Genomic DNA, 21491 nt, shown 5'->3' with positions numbered 1-21491 from the left:
TCATTTTAATCCAGCAGAATTCATTGCTGTTTCAAGATAGAACCAGATTTGGAAATAAAATTGGAAGGTGGCTATATGCCAAAAATTTCAAGTGCCTCTTGGCCATGGGTAGCTTATTCAGGAAACCCAAGTCTTTTAAGGAAGGACTTGGATTTTTTTCTTAATTTCAAAGAACGTTTTTGTGCCAAGGGATACATATTTGAGGTCTGAGAACCATGAAACTTGTTTGTAGGATTAGAAGCAAAAGTTGACTAGAGGGAAATGTAGAGTTATTTTAATTTAACTCCCTCATTTTCCAAATTAGGAAACTGAGGTAAAGATGTTGCATAAAGGCTGTATGTTACCAAGATTAATCTTTTTTTTTTTTTTGAGATAGAGTCTCGCTCTGTCCCTCAGGCTGGAGTGCAGTGGCGTGATCTCGGCTCACTGCGACCTCTGTCTTCCGGGTTCAAGTGATTCTGCTTCCTCAGCCTCCCGAGTAGCTGGGATTACAGGCGCACGCCACCACGCCTGGCTAATTTTTGTATTTTTAGCAGAGTCAGGGTTTCACCATGCTGGCCAGGCTGGTCTCGAACAGCTGACCTCGTGATCTGCCTGCATCGGCCTCCCAAAGTGCTGGGATGATTACGGGCATGAGGCACCACACCTGGCCATCAAGATTAATCTTAATAAATATGTTGCTCCTTCTTTTTTTTTTTTGAGACAGAGTTTCACTCTTGCTGCCCAGTCTGGAGTGCAGTGGTGCGATCTTGGCTCACTGCATCCTCCTCCTCCTGAGTTCAAGTGACTCCCCTGCTTCCCTAGTAGCTGGGATTATAGGCACATGCCACCACGCCTGGCTAATTTTTGTATTTTTAGTAGAAATGGGGTTTCTCCATGTTGGGTCAGGCTGTTCTGGAACTCCTAACTTCAGCTGATCCACCTGCCTTGGCCTCCCAAAGTGCTGGGATTACAGGTGTGAGCCACCGGGCCCAGCTGGCTCATTCTTTGATATACTGCTTTTAATTGGCTATTAGCTGAGGTGACCCCAGGACTGGTAGATCAAATTGCTTTCAAGCTTTTGTTTCTAGGGACATCCTTGCACTTCTGACTGTTTCCTAGAAGAGCGTTAGGAAAAATTTACACCAGCTAAGAAACAAAATTTAGCTTTTCTCTGAGATGTGGCTTGGTTTTCTTTTCTTTTTTTTTTTTTTTGGAGATGGAGTCTCACTCTGTTGCCTAGGCTGGAGTGCAGTGGTGCAATCTTGGGTCACTGCAAGCTCCACTTCCCGCTTTCAAGCGATTCCCCTGCCTCAGCCTCCTGAGTATCTGGGATTACAGGCGCACACCACCACGCCCAGCTAATTTTTGTATTTTTAGTAGAGACGGGGTTTCACCATGTTGGTCAGGCTGGTCTTGAACTCCTGACTTTGGCATCCACCTGCCTCAGCCTCCCAAAGTGCTGGGATTACAAGTGTGAGCCACTGCATCCGGCCGTGGCTTGGTTTTCTTAATTGGCTTGATCCAGTCATTATTAAGGATGTTGTAATGGTACGCTTTTTTTTTTTTTTTTGAGACGGAGTCTTGCTCTGTTGCCCAGGCTGGGGTGCAGTGGCGCAGTCTCGGCTCACTGCAAGCTCCGCCTCCTGGGTTCACGCCATTCTCTTGCCTCAGCCTCCCGAGTAGCTGGGACTACAGGCGCCTGCTACCACGCCTGGCTAACTTTTTGTATTTTTTTTGGTGGGGGGGTTTCACCGTGTTAACCAGGATGGTCTCGATCTTCTGACCTGGTGATCTGCCTGCCGCGGCCTCCCAAGGTGCTGGGATTACAGGCGTGAGCCACTGCGCCTGGCCGCTTTTTTTTTTTGAACACACTTCCTTAGAGCTATGTGTTCAGCAGTACTTCTCAGGAGGCAGGTTGACATTTCAAGAGTATTTTCAGTTGAAGAACAATTTGTGTCTCCCACCTGCAGGCGTATAGAGTGTCTTTCAGTATTCCAAATTAACTAGGACCAGTGAGATTGCCTCAGATAATCCAGCAAATAACTGGGTAGATTTTGTTTTTGTTCTATTATATTGTAAGGGATCTTGCTTTTTTTCTTTCCCCCGCCCAAGACAGAGTCTTGCTCTGTCGCCCAGGCTGGAGTGCAGTGGCACGATGCCATCTCACTGCAACCTCCGCCTCCTGGGTTCAAGCAATTCTGCCTTAGCCTCTCTAGTAGCTGGGATTACAGGCGCGTGCCACCATGCCTGGCTAATTTTTTTTTTTTTTTTTTTTTGAGATGGAGTTTTGCTCTTGTCGCCCAGGCTGGAGTGCAATGGCATGATCTCTGCTCACCGCAACCTCTGCCTCCCGGGTTCAAGCAATTCTTCTGTCTCAGCCTCCTGAGTAGCTGGGATTACAGGTATGCGCCACTATACCTGGCTAATTTTGTATTTTTGGTAGAGACGGGGTTTCTCCATGTTGGTCAGGCTGGTCTCGAACTCCTGACCTCAGGTGATCCGCCCACCTCAGCCTCCCAAAGTGCTGGGATTACAGGTGTGAGCCACCGTGCCCCGCCTGTATTTTTAGTAGAGACAGGGTTTCACCATGTTGGCCAGGCTGGTCTTGAACTCCTAATCCTAACCTCGTGATCTGCCCACCTCACCCTTCCAAAATGCTGGAGTTACAGGCGTGAGTCACCGCAACTAGCCTGCATTTTTTTTTTCTTTTTTCTGAGATGGAGTCTTGCTCTGTTGCCCAGGCTGATTGATGTGCAGTGGTGCAATCTTAGCTCACTGCAATCTCTGCCTCCTGGGTTCAAGAGATTCTTGTGCCTCTGCCTCTCGAGTAGCTGGGATTATAGGTGCCCGCCACCATGTCTGGCTAATTTTTGTATTTTCAGTAGAGACGGGGTTTTGCCATGTTAGCCAGGTTGGTCTCGAACTCCTGACCTCAGGTGATCTGCCTGCTTCCGCCTCCCAAAGTGCTGGGATTACAGGTGTGAGCCACTGCGCCCGCCCTCCCCGGCCCCCCCACTTTTTTTTTTTTCTTGAGACTGGATCTCACTCTGTCATCCAGGGTGGTGTGCAATGAATGGCATGATGATAGCTCACTGTAGCCTCAAACTCCTGGGCTGAAGTGATCCTCCCACCTCAGCCTACTCAGGATTACAGGCATGGGCCACCACACTGCTGTTTTTTTTTTTTTTTCTTAAGTAGAGACAGTCTCATCATATTGCTCAGTCGATCTCAAACTCCTGGCCTAAAGCGATCCTCCTGTCTCAGCCTCTCAAAGTGCTGGAATTACAGGCATGAGCCACCCTGCTTGGTGTGGCTCTCCATCTTTATCAACCAAAAGTCCACTGAGAGTTAGCATTTTAATTCCAAAAAAGCTGCTTATCTCTTTGTGCTCTATGTAGGAACTATTGACATACATATATATTTTTTGAGATGGAGTCTCGCTCTGTTGCCCAGGCTGGAGTGTAGTGGCATGATCTGGGCTCACTGCAGCCTCCCATCTCCTGGGTTCAAGTGATTCTTCTGCCTCAGCCTCCCGAGTAGTCGGGATTACAGGTGTGCGCCACCATGCCCGGCTAATTTTTTTGTATTTTTAGTAGAGACGGGTTTTGCCATGTTGACCAGGCTGGTTTTGATCTCCTGACCTCAGGTGATCTACCTGCCTCAGCCTCCCAGAGTGCTGGGATTACAGTCATGAGCCATTGTGCCCGGGCTTATTGACATATTTATGTAGTAGTGTTGGTAGGCAATTAAATTGGACCTCAGGGATTGTTTCCCTATGACCTGTTTGGGCAAAACTCCAGTTGTCTGAGGAATGCATATCTGGCTAGCCTTTAGTGTCCCCAAATTATATGTTTATTTCAAACATTAGAGTCAGTCACACACTGCTTCTTGGTTTCTCATCAGTAGATGATGTCATTGCATCTCTGACAGAAATGCTTCTGCTCTGAAAGTGCAGGGAGAGGCTGTGCTATTAAGGCCAACTCCGTTTTGTTCTACACACTAGAGTGAGGAGAACTCATTTCAGAACTATTTGGGCACAGTGGTTTCCACCTGTAGTCCCAGCACTTTGGGGGGCTGAGGTGGGCAGATTGCTTGAGCTCGGGAGTTTGAAACCAGCCTGGGTAACATAGTGAAACCCTGTCTCTACAAAAAATATAAAAATTAGTTGGGCATGGTGATGTGTGCCTGTAGTCCCAGCTACTCTGGAGTCTGAGGGGAGAATCACTTGAACCTGAGAGGTTGAGGCTGCAGTAAGCTGTGTTCCTGCCACTGCCCTCCAGCCTGGGTGACAGAGTGAGACCTTGTCTCAAGACCAAAAAACTTAAAAGATATTTTGTTGGCCAGGTGTGGTGGCTCATGCCTGTAATCCCAGCACTTTGGGAGGCTGAGGCGGGCAGATCACAAGGTCAGGAGATCGAGACCATCCTGGCTAACATGGTGAAACCCCGTCTCTACTAAAAATACAAAAAATTAGGCGGGCGTTGTGGCGGGCGCGTGTAGTCCCAGCTACTCCCAGCTGCTCGGGAGGCTGAGGCAGGAGAATGGCATGAACCCGGGAGGCGGAGCTTGCAGTGAGCCAAGATCGCGCCACTGCACTCCAGCCTGGGCGACAGAGCGAGAGTCTGTCTCAAAAAAGAAAAAAAAAAGGCCGGGTGCGGTGGCTCACGCCTGTAATCCCAGCACTTTGGGAGAACGAGGCGGGCGGATCACGAGGTCAGGAGATCGAGACCATCCTGGCTAACGTGGTGAAACCCTGTCTCTACTAAAAACAAACAAACAAACAAAAATTAGCTGGGTGTGGTGGCAGGCGCCTGTAGTCCTAGCTATTCGGGAGGCTGAGGTAGGAGAATGGCGTGAATCCGCAAGGCAGAGCTTGCAGTGAGCCAAGATCACGCCACTGCACTCCATCCTGGGTGACAGTGTGAGACTCCGTCTCAAAAAAAAAAAAAAAGATATTTTGTTTACATTATCTCTTTAAGTTATCTCTTAAACATCTTTGTGGCTGGTGAGGTAGCTTATCGCCTGTAATCCCAGTACTTCGGGAGGCCAAAGTGGGTGGATCAGTTGAAGCCAGAAGTTCGAAACCATCTTAAAGTTCAGCTCATTTCTCATTCTGAAGTTTCCTTTTTTCACACTTCTCAGATTATACTGATGGATTTTCACTTCCTTTACATTTTCTCCTTCCTCTCAATAGTGAATATTAGTCTCCAGTGGCTGGGTAGTAGCAAGTAAATTTATGAAGAATCATAGTTGTGTTTGCCAAGTGACTGGAAATCAGCTTCCCCAGTACCTCTTCACCACAAACACAATTAAAGGTGGGGCCAAGGATCAAAATGGAATGCTTCCTTAGGACTGGTACAGAGTTACTCAGAAAAATTTTCTGTGACATGGTGTGATGATTCGACTTTGCCTTTTTTTTTTTTGAGATGGAGTCTCGCTCTGTCGCCAGGCTGGAGTACAGTGGCATGATCTCTGCTTACTGCAATCTCTGCCTCCCGGGTTCAAGCCATTCTCCTGCCTCAGCTTCTCGAGTAGCTGGGACTACAGGCGCACGCCACCACGCCTAGCCAATTTCTGTATTTTTAGTAGAGACGGGGTTTTACCATGTTGGCCAGGATGGTCTTGATCTCTTGACCTCGTGATCTGCCTGCCTCGGCCTCACAGAGTGCTGGGATTATACGCGTGAGCCACTGTGCCTGGCTGACTTTGCCTTTTTTTTTTTTTTCTTTTTTTTGAGACAGAGTCTCGCTCTGTCGCCCAGGCTGGAGTGCAGTGGCGTGATCTCGGCTCACTGCAAAGTTCGCCTCCTGGGTTCATGCCATTCTCCTGCCTCAGCCTCTGGAGTAGCTGGGACTACAGGCGCCCGCCACCACGCCCGGCTATTTTATTTTTTATTTTTAGTAGAGACGGGGTTTCACTGTGTTAGCCAGGATGGTCTCGATCTGACCTTGTGATTCCCCCGCCTTGGCCTCCCAAAGTGCTGGGATTACAGGTGTGAGCAACCGCGCCCGGCCTGCCTTTTTTTAAAAAATAAAATTTGTATTTTTTTGGGGTACTGCTCCTTGTGGAGCAGGGCTACCTTATAGGCAGTGTGTCCAGAGTAGGCCTGACATTGTATTTAGCAAAAATTGACTGGGTTGTTTTCACTTTGGCATTTGACTTGACTGGTTCTGCTGTTCTGGAATTATTTTAGTAACATTAATGATTTCCTAGCTTATTTTCATAATTTAGAAGCTAGTTCTTTAATATTTTTGAAGTCTTGGCATCCAGGAATTATGCTGAAGTTGGGTATCCCTGTTTTATAGGAGAGTGTTGATTTCTGAGGGGTATGGTTCCCTTTTTAAGAGAGAATCTCTTATATGTGCTGATACAGGTATGTTTCAGGTTTTATAGTCATCTGAAAGTAATATGTAGTTGAGAAAGAGGGTATGAGAACATAAGACTTATACTTATTTTTAGCTTAGGATCGTCAGCAGCATTTCTGGCATTTTCTTTTCATATTTTTTCTTGTTCCTTATCTTTGCAATAGCATAACGTGGTTGTAATGAGCTTGAGTTAATGTGTGTGTGGGGAGTGTGGTGGTTTGTATGTGTGGGACTGTTGAGTAGTGGTTTACTGGGAAAAATGGGTTATTAAGCAAAGAAAATGACAGTAAAGCCATTCCTTTTCTTTAATTGTTAAATTATGTAACATACACATTAAAATATTTGTATAGTTTATATAGGTAAGGAAAAATAGAAATTTAAAGTTACAAAATAAGCCTACTCCCACTATCAGGAAATGGTCATCTTTTAACATTTTGGTATATAATCTTGTGCATCTTTTCTATGTGTATAAGTTCATGTGAATTTATAGATAAAGTTTTTATAAAAAATTGTATTATATAATTTTTTGACCTTTTTCCACTCAATATATTGACATCCATAAATATACATAAAAATAATGGTTATATAGTGTTCGATTTTATGACTGCGCCATGATGTATATTATCAGTTCCCTATTGTTCACTTAGATTCTTTCCAATAATGGGATCTATGCAATTATAGTTATATATACACTGCTGTAATCCTTGTATATCCTTGTAATGTATAACCTTGTATATACATCTTTGTTTGCTTCACTAAGATAACTTAGTACTTCTTGGTCAGATTGTACATAATGATTTTTAAGGCTTTTTGCTTTGTTTTTTTCTGTTTTTTGGTTTTGATTTTTGTTTTTGTTTTTGTTTTTGTTTTGAGATAGAGTTTCGCTCTGTTGCCCAGGCTGGATTTCAGTGACCCCATCTCGGCTCACTGCTGCCTCTGCCACCCATTATCAAGCGATTCTCGTGCCTCAGCATCCCTAGTAGCTGGGATTACAGGTGATCGCCACCATGTCCAGCTAATTTTTGTGTTTTTAGTAGAGACGGGGTTTTGCCATGTTGGTCAGGCTGGTCTCGAACTCCTGACCTCAAGTGATCCGCTTGCCTCAGCCTCCCAAAGGGCTGGGATTACAGGCGTGAGCCACAGCACCCGGCCGGCTTTTTGCAAGTTAGTACCAAATTGCCCTCAAGGAGCGGAAGAGCCTCAAACAAAATCTACCTTGTGACTGTCGCCCAGGTTGGAGCGCAATGGTGTGATCTTGGCTCACTGCAACCTCTGCCTCTTGGGCTCAAGTCATCCTCCCACCTCAGCCTTCTGAGTAGCTGGGACTACAGGCTTGCGCCACCACACCTGGCTAAATTTTTGTATTTTTAGTGGAGACCAGTTTTCACCATGTTGCCCAGGCTGGTCTCGAACTCCTGGCCTCAAGTGATCCACCTGATTTAGCCTCCCAAAGTGCTGGGATTACAGGCATGAGCCACCATGCCCAGCCTGTGCATTCTTTTTTTTTTTTTTTTTTGAGATGGAGTTTTGCTCTCGTTGCCCAGGCTGGAGTGCAATGGCGTGATCTCAGCTCACTGTATCCTCCGCCTCCTGGGTTCAAGCGATTCTCCTGCCTCAACCTCCCGAGTAGCTGGGATTACAGGCAGGCGCCACCACGCCATGCTAATTGTTTTTTTTTGTATTTTTAGTAAAGACGGGGTTTCTCCATGTTGGTCATGTTGGTCTCGAGCTCTCGACCTCAGGTGATCCTCCCGCCTTGGCCTCCCAAAGTGTTGGGATTACAGGCGTGAGCCACCGCACCCGGCCTTTTTTTTTTTGAAAAGGCGTCTCATTGTGTCATCCAGCCTGGAGTGCAAAAGCAATCTTGGCTCACTTCAAGCTCTGCCTCCTGGGTTCAAGCGATTCTCCTGCCTCAGCCTCCTGAGAAGCTGGGATTACAGGTGCCTGCCACTGCGCCGGCTAATTTTTGTATTTTTAGTAGAGACGGGTTTTCACCATGTTGGCCAGGAGGCTGGTCTTGTGAACTCTTGACCTCAGGTGATCACGCCTCCCAAAGTGCTGGGATTACAAGTTTGAGCCTCTGCGCCCGGCATTCTTTTTTAAAAGATAAAAAAGTCTGGCTGCAGAGGAACCTTATACCTGAAATGTTTTGCTGTCTGAATTCACTCCAGAGTGAAATGACTTGAAGTACAAGTTTTGTGACTGCTCCTAGAATTTTTGTGTCAGAGGCTTCTCCTTCTGCCATTTTTTGAACATTTACCTAGAATTACAAAAAAACATTCTACATTTCACAGTATGGTGCTAGGAATCTGACCAGGTCCAGTTCATAATTTTAAACTTTAGAGTTTTAAAAACGTGTGCTTATCATGCTGTAAGCAAATGGGACCCCAGGAGTAAGGGGTAACTTTCTGTTTTTCCTCATTAGGTTTCAACTTTCTGTGCTGTGGGGTCAGTCGTAAGAGAGGTAGATCTGATGTGTATCTGTGCTAAAGAAGCATGAGCTCCTTACAGTAACTAGCAGCCAATTCCTCTTCCCCATAACAGTTGCAGACTTCTAATCCCAGCACCTTGGGAGGCCGAGGCGGGCGGATCACGAGGTCAGGAGATCGAGACCATCCTGGCTAACACAGTGAAACCCCGTCTCTACTAAAAATACAAAAAAATTAGCTGGGCATGGTGGCGGGTGCCTGTAGTCCCAGCTACTCGGGAGGCTGAGACAGGAGAATGGCGTGAACCCGGGAGGCAGAGCTTGCAGTGAGCCGAGATCGTGCCACTGCACTCCAGCCTGGGCAACAGAGCAAGACTCTGTCTCAAAAAAAAAAACCAGTTGCAGACTTCTGGGAGTGGTAGTTCATGGTCTTCTTCTAAGAAGGCTGTGGATGCCTTAAAAGCATTATTTGACGCTGGCTCCCATATCTCACCGCCCTCTCCAAAAAATATGTTACGCTAACATAGAAGTATCTTTTCTCAGAATTCTTCAGTATATTATGAATCAGTGACTACCTTTTCTCTCCCTTGAAATTTTCCTGTAACTTAATGTTCATTTCCTTTTGTTTCAGTAAACCAGCCTCAACTCTTTTCCTTTTCTCTTTCTGTTGTACCTCTCATTTCCCCGACCCTTCCTGTCCTGTAGATGGCATTTCATAATTCACATTGATAATAATTGCTAGAATTTATAGGCATTTATTGTAGATTAAGTAGAGCATTTATTATTGATTAAGCCTATACGTAACTTGTTGAATTCTCATAACAACCTTAGGAAGTACATGTTGTTACTTCCACATTTTATAGATAAGGTAGCCAGTCTGCTCTAGAGAAATTTTAACCAACCTACCCAAGGTTACCTACTTAGTAAACGTTTTTTTTTTAGACAACGTTTTGCTTTGTCACCCAGGCTAGAGTGCAGTGCTGTGATCTCAGCTTACTGCAACATCTGCCTCCTGGGTTCAAGCAATTCTCGTGCCTTAGCCTCCAGAGTAGCTGTGACTACAGGTGCGTGCCACTACACCCAGCTAATTTTTGTATTTTTAATAGAGACAGGGTTTTTCCACGTTGGCCAGGCTGGTCTTGAACTCTTGGCCTCAAGTGACCCACCCACTAGGCCTCCCAAAGTGCTGGGATTACAGGCTTGAGCCATTGTGCCCAGCTGTAAATGTTAAATCTAGTATTCAAACCTAGCAAACCTAGGTGTTCTGATTTCTTTTTCTGTTTTTGGTTTTGTTTTCCCTGGGATATAGATTTTCAGGTGTTCTGATTTCAGAGCCTGCATTCCTACTCACTGCTGCTGCTCCCCTCACTAATTTGAAATTCTGTGTGTGAACTAACTTTACTTAAAACCGGGTTAAATGTTTGTTGTTACTGTCTGAACCAAGAGTCCTTGGGGTGAAGGAGAGAGTAGTACAGAAGGAAACTTCTCCTTCTGACTTTAACCTTCCTAAATCAACAAAATTCTGAGCTCCTTTGTGTACAGTAGGTGGAATTGTTCATTTTTTCAGAAGCATTTTAATTTTATTAATGTATTAATTTATTTATGTATTTTGAGACAGGGTCTTGTTCTGTCACCCAAGCTGGAGTGCAGTGGCATGATCATAGCTCACTGCAGCATTGACCTCCCAGGCCCAAGCCATCTTCCCACCTCAGCCTCACAAGTAGCTGGGACTACAGACACCACCATGTCTGGCTAATTGTTTTTTCTTTCTCTTTTTCTTTTCTTTTTTTTTTTTAATTTTTTATTTTTGAGATGGAGTCTTGCTCTGTTGCCCAGGCTGGAGTGCAGTGTTACGATCTTAGCTCACTGCAACCTCCACCTCCTGGGTTCAAGCGATTCTCCTGCCTCAGACTCGCAAGTAGCTGGATTACAGGCACATGCCACCACGTCCGGCTAATTTTTGTATTTATAGAGATGAGGTTTCACCATGTTGGCCAGGCTGGTCTTGAATTCCTGGCCTCAGGTGATCCACTGCCCACCTTGGCCTCCCCCAAGTGGTGGGATTGCAGGCGTGAGCCACTGTGCCTGGCAGTGTTAAAATTGTTAATGTCTTGTTACAAAGACAAAAAGGTATTTTCTATGCTAGTGAGGACCTTAACGTCTGTAAAACTGTGAAACTGCGCTTTCAAGTATCAGACTTGAAAGTTTCTGCTCCTCTAGAATACTGGCATTGCCTAATTCAGAACAAAGGTAATCTCCCTAAAAGAAAGGTACTTTCATATTCTTTTTGCAAATGATGTTGATGAGTGTTGCTAGAGGAACAGTGTTGTTAATTTCCTTGAGAGGACCTGAAGGAGGACAACTGTACTCTTAATCCTATCAGTGAAAATGAAACATTTCCTTGTCTCAAGCAAAAAGGGGGTACCTTGAGGGAAGAATATATGTCTTCATATTGTCCATTAGCAAATCTGAGATTTATTTAGTTTGTTAGAGCATTCTAGTTCCATTGGTGCTTTCTTGTTCCAGCTGCTTTCTAGGTGGCCAGGAAATTAAAAACCAAAGGTGAGGCCGGGCTCAGTGGCTCACGCCTGTAATCCCAGCACTTTGGGAGGCCAAGGCAAGTGGATCACAAGGTCAAGAGATCGAGACCATCCTGGCCAACATGGTGAAACCCCGTCTTGACTGAAAATACAAAAATTAGCTGGGTGTGGTGGCGTGCACCTGTAGTCCCAGCTGCTTGAAGGCTGAGGCAGGAGAATCGCTTGAACCTGGGAGGTGGAGGTTGCAGTGAGCTGAGATCACGCTACTGCACTCCAGCCTGGCAACAGAGTGAGACTCTGTCTCAAAAAAAAAAAAAAAAAAAAAGGCCAGAGATTATTCAGAAGAAAGTATTGAATTAGGGATCATGAATTGAATGTGGGCTCTAGTTTTGCCTCTGTCACTGCCTATGCTTTGATTTTGAGCCCATTCCTTAACCTCTTCTTCTGTGTTCTTATAATAAAAGGGATTAGACTAAAAATTAGACTAAAAATCTCTTTCTGAATGATTTTTTTTTCTAATATAAGTGGTTTATTGATTTGTAATAAATGGTTTTAGCTTGAAAATTGGAAAGTAGGCTGGGCACAATGGCTCACGCCTATAATCCCAGCACTTTGGGAGGATGAGGTGGGCAGATCACTTGAGGTCAGGAGTTCCAGACCAGGCTGGCCAACATGGTGAAACCCCGTCTGTACTAAAAATACAAAAATTAGCCAGGTGTGGTGGTGCACACCCGTAATCCTGGCTACTCGGGAGGCTGAGACAGGAGAATCAGTTGAGCCCAGGAGGCAGAGGTTGCAGTGAGCCGACATTGTGCCACTGCACTCCAGCCTGGGCGACAGAGCAAGACTCTCGTCTCAAAAAAAAAAAAAAAAAAAAGAAGAGGGCTGGCCCGGTGGCTCATGCCTATAATCCCAGCACTTTGGGAGGCTGAGGCGGGCGGGTCACCTGCAGTCAGGAGTTCGAGACCAGCCTGACCAACATGGTGAAACCCCATCTCTACAAAAAATTAAAAAAAAAAAAATTAGCTGGGTGTTGTGGTGCGTGCCTATAATCCCAGCTACTCGGGAGGCTGAGGCAGGAGAATCTCTTGAACCCGGGAGGTGGAGGTTGCGGTGAGCCGAGATTGCACCATTGCCCTCCAGCCTGGGCGACAAGAGTGAAACTCCATCTAAAAAAAAAAGAAAGAAAACTGGAAAGTAGGCCTTGTGCGGTGGCTCATGCTTCTCATCCCCGTACTTTGGGAGGCTGAGGTGGAAGGATCGCTTGAGCCCAGGCATTCAAGACCAGCTTGGGGAACATGGCTAAACCCTGTCTTTACATATTCTTTCCTTTTTTTTTTTTGCCGAGATGGGGTCTCCCTATGTTGCTCAAGCTGGTCTCGAACTCCTGGGCTCAATTAATCTTCCCATCTTGGCCTCCCAAAGTACTGGGATTATAGATGTGAGCCACTGTGCTCAATGCCTGTCTCTGTTTTTATTTATTTATTTATTTTTGAGACAGAGTGTTGCTCTGTTGCCCAGGCTGGAGTGCAGTGGCGCGATCTCGGCTCACTGCAATCTCTGTCTCCCAGGTTCAAGAGATTCTCCTGCCTCAGTCTCCCGAGTAGCTGGGATTACAGGTGGTGTCATCATGCTTGGCTACTTTTTTGTATTTTTAGTAGAGACGGGGTTTCACCTTGCTAGCCAGGATGATCTCGATCTCCTGACCCTGTGATATGCCCACCTTGGCCTCCCCAAGTGCTGGGATTACAGGCATGAGCCACCACACCCGGCTTGCCTGTCTCTATTTTAAAAAAGCCAACTCAGATCAAGAATTTTGATTATCCAGACTTGTTTTATTTTCTTCTGTGGTATTTTTTTCCTTTACTTACATTATAAAATTCCTCAGATGCACGTGAAGTAGAGAGAATAGTATAATGAACCTCCATATACTTACCACCTAGCTTTTTTTTTTTTAAGACAGGGTTTCACTCTTTCGCCCAGGCAGGAGTGCGATGGTGCGATCTCAGCTTACTGCAACCTCTGCTCCCCGGGTTCAACCGATTCTCCTGCCTCAGCCTCCAAGTATTTGGGATTACAGGCGCCCGCCACCTTGCCCAGCTAATTTTTGTGTTTTTAGTAGAGATGGGGTTTCGCCATGTTGGCAAGGCTGGTCTCGAACTCCTGACCTCAGGTGATCCACCTGCCTTGGCCTTCCAAAGTGCTGGGATTACAGGCATGAGCCACTTTACCTGGCCTATCACCTAGCTTTGATAACAGCATTTTGCCAATCTTGCATCTATACTTCTCCATTTTTCTACCTCTACCTCCCTGGAATATTTTAAAGCAAGCCCAGTCCTCATGGGATTTCACTCCTAAATACTTAAGAATGTATTAATACACTCAGGGAATCTTTTAGAGGTGAGGATGGGAGAGTATAATATAACTACAGTGGTATTGTCACATCTATAAAATTAATAATTGTTTAACTTTGCTTCTCAAGGCTCTTTTCTCAGAAATGTCTTTTTATGGTTTCTTTTTTTCTAATCAGCACCCAAACAGGTTTCACATATTCCATTTGGTTATTTCTCTCTTAAATCCTTAATTAAAATAGTTTCCAAACCCTGTAGTGTTTTTTGAGGGCTAAATGAGATATATTTGTAGGCTTCCAAAGTGTTTATACAAACATAAGTTGTTTGGTCATAGGAGAGAAATAACCTTTCTAAAAATATATCAGCATTGCAGTTTAGTGTTAATAACATTAAAGAGAAATGAGAGAATGTAGAGATGCCTGAGTGATGGAGAAAAAAGCAGGAATAATTTGGCATTAAACTAAGGCTGAGATGTATTAAAATTGAGCCAGTATGGAGAAGCTGGCCTAGGACCTTCTCTGTAGCATTTATAGCCAAGCAATTAACCTGTATACCCACCCTTGGGTAATAGGTTCTCCTCTCTTATAGTACATGCCACACTTCCAAGTGTAGACTGATGATAATGAAGACATTGGAATAATGCCCTTTGAGAGTTTTGCCTTAGATTGGGAAATGCAGGTCTCAAGATTCTCAGACAAAATATTTTCCTCTAGGGAAGAGTACATTTTAATGTTGTTTCCCTGCCCAAAAAGATAATGATATATATAAATCATGGGTATGGATTACAAAACGATAATGTATTCCTACAGTATTTTTCACAAAGACACTAGAAAACATTTTCTGTTGAACAGTATTCTGGTTTTATCCATAGGGATGAATCTCATTCTCTTTAAAAATTGTCTGGCTAACAGCCAGGTGCAGTGGTGCAGGCTGATAGTCCCAGTGACTCAGGAGGCTGAGGTGGGAGGATAACTTGAATCCAGGAGTTTGAGACCAGCCTGGGCAACATAGTGAGACCTCATATCTACAAAAAAGAATAATAGCAAAAAAAGCAAAATCAGCTGGGCATGGTGGTACACACCTGCAGTCCCAACTACTCAGGTGGCTGAGGTGGGAGCATCATTTGAGCCTGGGAGGAAGGGGCTGCAGTGAGCAGAGATTGCACCACTGCACTCCAGCTAGGGTGACATTGTGAGACCGTGTCTCAAAGGGAAAAAAAATTACATATATTTTTTCCTTTTTTTGATATAAAATAGATACGATATTTTTCTCTTCTGTTCATTGGTAGGTTGGATCTCTGATGTGTGCCATAGGGGCAAAACTTTAGGCAAGGAAGAGAGAAGGTTTTGTGTCCTGATTCTGCTCCTCTCTTTGTCACTTGGTCTGAGTATTATTACTTAGACCCTAATAGCATCATCACCCTGCGTGCTCTTGGAATTAGTCCCAGTTTTGCAGTCACAGATAGCTAAGCAGTTGGCACCAAAATTCCATGGAGCAACATCGTCTCATCTTTATTCTAGGTATTTTGCAAGAGTATAGCAGCCCTAGAGCTACATGTTCGTGTGATAAAACTAGGAAAGGTAGCAAGGTAGAACTTTTTAGGGAGTAGAAAGTTTCAGAGCCACTCTGCATTGAAATTACTTACTTGCTTTTTTTCTCTTGTTTAACTTTATTCAGTGACTTTTTGCATACAGAGGAGCTTACTTTCTAGGTGGTAACTACCAGACTAGAAGCAGATGCTGGCTTTTGGTTCTGCCTGGTCTCTTCTAAACCGTTTCCTCTGGGTAAAAGAGGAGAGGATAGGCCAGGCACTGACCAAAGAGTCTAGAATCAGCATTTTTATTTTCAACTGAAAGCATACAGAGTACCTCATTGAGAATCAGATTCCATAGTTGCTAGTGTTGCACAAGCATGTGGGTATGCTGGGGGATGGGGCAGCTGAGGGTTTTGACAGGAACCGTGTTCTTTGAGATGGTAATTAGAATTTCATGAAGGTCTAGGTAAATTGAAAATTAAACCTTGCTGTGAGCCTAACTTTGCTCTTGCATCACACGTAATGGCCAGGCATGGTGGCTCATGCCTGTAATCCCAGCACTTTGGGAGGCCAAGGCAGGTGGATCACGAGGTCAGGAGTTAAGACCAGCCCGGCCAAGATGGTGAAACCCTCTCTCTTCTAAAAAAAAATACAAAAATTAGCCAGGCGCAGTGGCTCACCCCTGTGATCCCAGCACTTTGGGAGGCCGCGGCGGGTGGATCACCTGAGGTCAGGAATTCAAGACCAGCCTGGCCGACATGATGAAACCCCATCTCTGCTAAAAATACAAAAATCAGCCAGGCATGGTGGCGGGCACCTGTAATCCCAGCTACTCGGGAGGTTGAAGCAGGAGAATCTCTTGAACTGGGAGAAGGACGTCGCAGGGAGCCAAGATGGTGCTGTTGCACTCCAGCCTGGGTGACCAGCAAAACTCCGTCTCAAAAAAAAAAAAAAAAAGGCCGGGTGTGGTGGCTCACGCCTGTAATCCCAGCACTTTGGGAGGCCGAGGCAGGCGGATCATGAGGTCAGGAGATTGAGACCATCCTGGCTAACACGGTGAAACCCTGTCTCTACTAAAAATACAAAAAATTAGCCAGGCGTGATGGCACACACCTGTAATCCCAGCTACTCGGGAGGCTGAGGCAGGAGAATTGCTTGAACCCAGGAGGTGGAGGTTGCAGTGAGCCGAGATCGTGCCATTGCACTCCAACCTGGGCAACAGAGCGAGACTCTGTCTCAAAAAAAAAAAAAGCGACAGAGCGAGACTCCATCTAAAAAATAAAAATTAAAAAAAAGGGACAGGTGCGGTGGCTCTTGCTTGTAATCCTAGCACTTTGGGAGGCTTGAGGTGGATGGATCACTTGAGGTCAGGAGTTCGAGACCAGCCCGGCCATCATGGTGAAATCCCGCCTCCACTAAAAACACAAAAATTAGCTGAATGTGGTAGGAGGCGCCTGTAATCCCTGCTACTCAGGAGGCTGAGCAGGAGAATCACTTGCAGTGAGCTGAGGTCATGCCACTGCACTCCAGCCTGGGCGATAGAGTGAGACTCCATCTCAAAAAAAAAGAAAAAGTTATATTTCCCAGAGAAAATATGGATATTTGAATAAGAAAGGGGTCTAGAATAAAAATGGAATATGCACGAGGCCTATGTGAGTATGGAGAAGGAGAGAGGGACATACACAGTTGCTATCCAAAAGGATCTGGTATTACTGAGCAAGAGGCAGGAGTTTATACTTACGTTTAGTTTGACTCAAACTCTGATGCTTTCAGTACGCTTGACAGAGATGTGAGTGTGTGATACACTCTTATGATTGTTTTTTTTTCCCCCCCAGCAGCATCTGGAATCAAGAGACCCATGGCATCTGAGGTGAGTTTCATACTGATACAATGGTTACTAAAACCTTAATTCTGGGATAGAAGGAACCTGTTTATGACATTTTTATTTTTTCTCTACTTAGCTCTTGGAAGCTAGACAGGATTCTTACATCTCATTGGTGGGCTAGAAATTATGCAACTCATCTTTTATTGTAGTTTATTTTAAATATTAACAATATCTTACATTTATTGAGCATTTTTAATGTACCAAATGCAATATATACCAAAAAGTAAATACTGTACCTAAGTGCCCTTTAAGATATTCTTATTTAATCCTTCAAACAACTACAGTGAGGCAAATACTGTTATCTGTTTTACAGATGAAGAAAGTGAGGATTGCATAGTTACTAAGTGGGATTAGTAAAGCTGGGATTCAAATTCAAACCCAGGCAGTCTGACACTAAAGCTCACTTTCTTTGTTTTGCTGTTATGGCCTCCTGATTGCATACCTTCGATGAATATGAAGAACTTTTAGCCATGCAGAAGCTGTTAGTTTCGCAAGTTTCTCTTTTTTGTCCAGAATATCGCCATTTTGCTCAACTTTCTTCCCATGGTGTATTTCCTAACCCTCTTCTCACTTCTTGCCTCTCCCCTGGGTTTTGTGAAAGGGGTCTCAGAATGCAGGCCCTTTTGACCTGGGACTTCAAACTTTCTCTCAGAACATCTTCCAGCATCTGTCAGGTGATATACTGAGAGTTTTCTGGTACTAAGGGCCTTGGCTAAAAGAATAGAACTTGAATATCAGGTCTTAAGATTGGGACATCCAGCCAGTCATGGTTGCTCATGCTTGTAATCCTAACACTTTGGGAGGCCAAGGTGAGAGGATTGCTTGAGGCCAGGAGATCGAGACAGGCCTGTGCAACATAGTGAGACCCTGGTTCTACAAAAAAATAAAACATTAGCCAGGTGCACACCATAGTCCCAGCTACTCGGGATTGCTTGAGCCCAGGAGGTTGAGGCTGCAGTGAGCCATGATCACACCACTGCCCTCTAGCCTGGGTGACAGAGACACCCTGTCTCAAAAAAAAGCTGTGATACCCTGTTTCCACTAGCCTCTCAGCCTTCTGGCTTATAAACTTAATGAGTATTGATGTTATGAAGAGTAACTTCATGTCTGTTGCTCTGGCATCTTGGCTCTTGGGGATAACTTTCTAGACTGCTATACTGGTTTACTCCTCCCTTCTTGCCTTTTTTTTTTTTTGAGATGAAGTCTTGCTCTGTTGCCCAGTATAGAGTACAGTGGCTCGATCTTGGCTCACTATGTCCTCTGCCTCCCAGGTTCAGGCAGTTCTCCTGCCTCAGCCTCCCAAGCAGCTGGGATTACAGGTGCACGCCACCATGCCCGCCTAATTTTTGTATTTTTAGTAGAGGCAGGGTTTCACCCTGTTGACCAGACTGGTTTTGAACTCCTGACCTCAGGTGATCCACCCGCCTTGGCCTCCCAATGTGCTGGGATTACAGGTGTGAGCCACTGCGCCTGGCCTCTTTTCTTTCTTTCTTTTTTTTTTTGAGACAGAGTCGCACTCTGTCGCCCAGGCTGGAGTGCAGTGGCATGATCTTGGCTCACTGCAACCTCTGCCTCCTGGATTCAAGTGATTCTCCCGCCTCAGCCTCCTGAGTAGCTGGGATTAGAGATGCACGCCACTACGCCAGGCAAATTTTTTGTATTTTTAGTTGGAGATGGAGATTTGCCATGTTGCCCAGTCTGGTCTCAAACTCCTAGGCTCAAGTGATCTTCCCCACTTGGCCTTCTGAGTAGCTGAGATTACAGGTGCATGCCACACCACCCAGCTATGTTTCTTTTCTTTTTTTTTTTTTTTTTGAGACAGAGTCTCGCTCTGTCACCCAGGCTGGAGTGCAGTGGTGCGATCTCGGCTCACTGCAACCTCCACCTCCCAGTTTCAAGCAATTCTCTGCCTCAGCCTCCCGAGTAGCTGGGATTACAGGTGCCTACTACCACGCCTGGGTAATTTTTGTGTTTTTAGTAGAGACAGGGTTTCAACATCTTGGCCAGGCTGGTCTTGAACTCCTGACCTCGTGATCCACTTGCCTCCACCTCCCAAAGTGCTAGGATTACAGGTGTGAGCCACCGCACCCGGCCATCGCCGAGCTATGTTTCTACTACTGTTTAAAAATACTCACCTTTGGTTGGGTGCAGTGCCTCACACCTATAATCCCAGCACTTTGGGAGGCCAAGGCGAGTGGATCATCTGAGGTCAGGAGTTCGAGACTAGCCTGGTCAACATGTTTGAAACCCCATCTCTACTAATAATACAAAAAATTAGCTGGGTGTGGTGGCACATTCCTGTAATCTCAGCTACTCGGGAGGCTGAGGCTGGAGAATCGCTTGAACCTGGGAGGCGGAGGTTGCAGTGAGCCGAGATCGTGGCATTGCACTCCAGCCCAGGCGACACAAGTGAAACTCTGTCTCAAAAAAAAAAAAAAAAAGTACTCTTATTTTCTGGCCGGGCATGGTGGCTCACACCTGTAATCCCAGCACTTTGGGAGGCTGAGGCAGGTGGATCACTTGAGGTCAGCAGTTTGAGATCAGCCTGGCCAACATGGTGAAACCTCATCTCTACTAAAAATACAAAAATTAGTCAGGTGTGGTGGTGTGCGCCTATAATCCCAGCTGCTCGGGAGGCTGAGGCGAGCGAATTGCTTGAACCGAGGAGGTGGAGGTTGCAGTGAGCTGAGATTGTGCCACCGCACTCCAGCCTGGGCAACAAGAGCGAGACTCTGTTTCAAAAAAATAAAGAGTAAAAATACTCACTTTTATTTTCTGTGTCTTCTTTCTGAGGACCAAAGGGAAAATATGTGTCCCTTGGAGTTTTCTTCTGTGATCTTTTAGCCACTTAATTCATTGGGAACCAACATTATAGCTGTATATTTGCATGGGATAGATCTGAAGATTTTGTAAAATGTTTTTAATCTAGAAAGAATATGTTGTTTCAGTTTATTTTGTTTTGATGTACCATTGTGGTAGCTATTTGGTGTCTTACATGGGAATTGTATTATAATCTTGACTCTTCTTCTAGGTGCCTTATGCCTCTGGCATGCCCATCAAGAAAATAGGCCATAGAAGTGTTGATTCCTCAGGAGAGACAACATATAAAAAGGTGTGTCTGGATGAAACCTTCTCATCTTACTCCAGGAGCTCAGCAGCTTACTCTGGGAACTCAGTCTCCTTGAAATTACTCTCCATGTACTGTCCTGTTTCTTGATCTCCTAAGCTTTTGCACATAATACAGCTTAGACTTTAGATTTATTTCTCAAAGGGTAAATTGTCTCCTTTTTGTATATGAATGTTTAAATGAGATTTTTTTTGGCTGGGCACAGTGCCCCAGGCCTGTAATCCCAGCACTTTGGGAAGCCGAGGCAGGCAGATCATTTTAGGCCAGGAGTTCAAGACCAACCTGGCCAACATGATGAAACTCTGTCTCTACTAAAAATACAAAAATTAGCTGGGTGGTACACGCTTGTGGTCCCAGCTACTCGGGATGTTGAGGCAGGAGAATCGCTTGAACCTGAGAGGTGGAGGTTGCAGTGAGGTCAAATTGTGCCACTTGGTGGCACTAGCCTTGGTGACAGAACAAGACTCCATCTCAAAAAAAAAAAATTAGTGAACAAATCTGGCATTGGTTGCTATTTTACTGAGCTGAAGAAACTGGGTCTCCCTGTTAGGTATAAATATGTAACAAGGCCATGAAAGCCATTCTTATCTTGCCACAGGGAACCATGTCTCTCGCAGTCTTTCTGTCTTTTTGTCCATTGCTGGATATATATCAATAGAGGGCCAGGTCCCAGCCCAGCCTGTTGATACAAATATACACAATAGGTCAGACTTTTTTTTCTCTTCAATTTTTTTTTTAGAGCCAGGGTGTCAATCTGTCACCCAGGCTGGATTGCAGTGGCATGATCATTGGCCGGTAGCAGGAGGCTATTGTAACCTCCGACTCCTGGGCTCAAGTGATCTTCCTGCCTCAACCTCCTGAGTAGCTGGGACTACAGGTGCACACCACCACACATGGATAATAATAAATTAGTTTTATGACATGATCTCGCTGTGTCGCACAGGCTGGTCTCAAACTCCTGCCCTCAAGCATTCCTCCTACCTAAACCTTCCAAAGTGCTGGAGTTACAGGGGTGATTGACCGTGTCTCACCCCCTTTTCCTCCACAAAGACAGTCATTTAGCTGGCGAATAGTACCTAGGACATCTGCTTTTTTGAGCTCTGAATATCAAATGGACTGGAAAGGAGCAGTAATAGTGAAAAAGTGGAAATTGGGCTGGTGAAGGGAAAACAGAAGCATCCTGGATCCTTGAGGGATCCAAATTCTTGAGTTCTGGACTGGTTTTCAGATGGTTTAGGCTTCCTGAGGGACAGTGTTCAGTCTCCCATTTAGCATCTGT

At 45.1% G+C, this 21491-nt stretch overlaps 1 protein-coding gene across 6 annotated transcripts in view; it reads left to right on the top strand.

The window, feature by feature from the left end:
* Positions 1 to 21491, top strand: part of PIP5K1A (phosphatidylinositol-4-phosphate 5-kinase type 1 alpha) — a 51263-nt gene that overhangs the window by 9074 nt on the left and 20698 nt on the right. For 2 of the 6 annotated variants that reach the window (XM_003817265.5, XM_003817264.5), the window contains exons 2-3: positions 17039 to 17070; positions 20117 to 20197. In XM_003817265.5, the coding sequence (XP_003817313.1) occupies positions 17039 to 17070; positions 20117 to 20197 (113 nt within the window). Of the gene's footprint in view, positions 1 to 8772; positions 8812 to 17035; positions 17071 to 20116; positions 20198 to 21491 lie in introns of all 6 variants that reach the window. The other 4 variants (XM_063605395.1, XM_008970421.5, XM_055101425.2 and 1 more) reach the window with 3 other exon arrangements.

This window comes from Pan paniscus, chromosome 1, assembly GCF_029289425.2.
Source record: "Pan paniscus chromosome 1, NHGRI_mPanPan1-v2.0_pri, whole genome shotgun sequence".
Classification (NCBI taxonomy): domain Eukaryota; kingdom Metazoa; phylum Chordata; class Mammalia; order Primates; family Hominidae; genus Pan; species Pan paniscus.
Note: the sequence above shows the minus strand (reverse complement) of the source record. Positions and strands in the feature narration are given on the sequence as shown.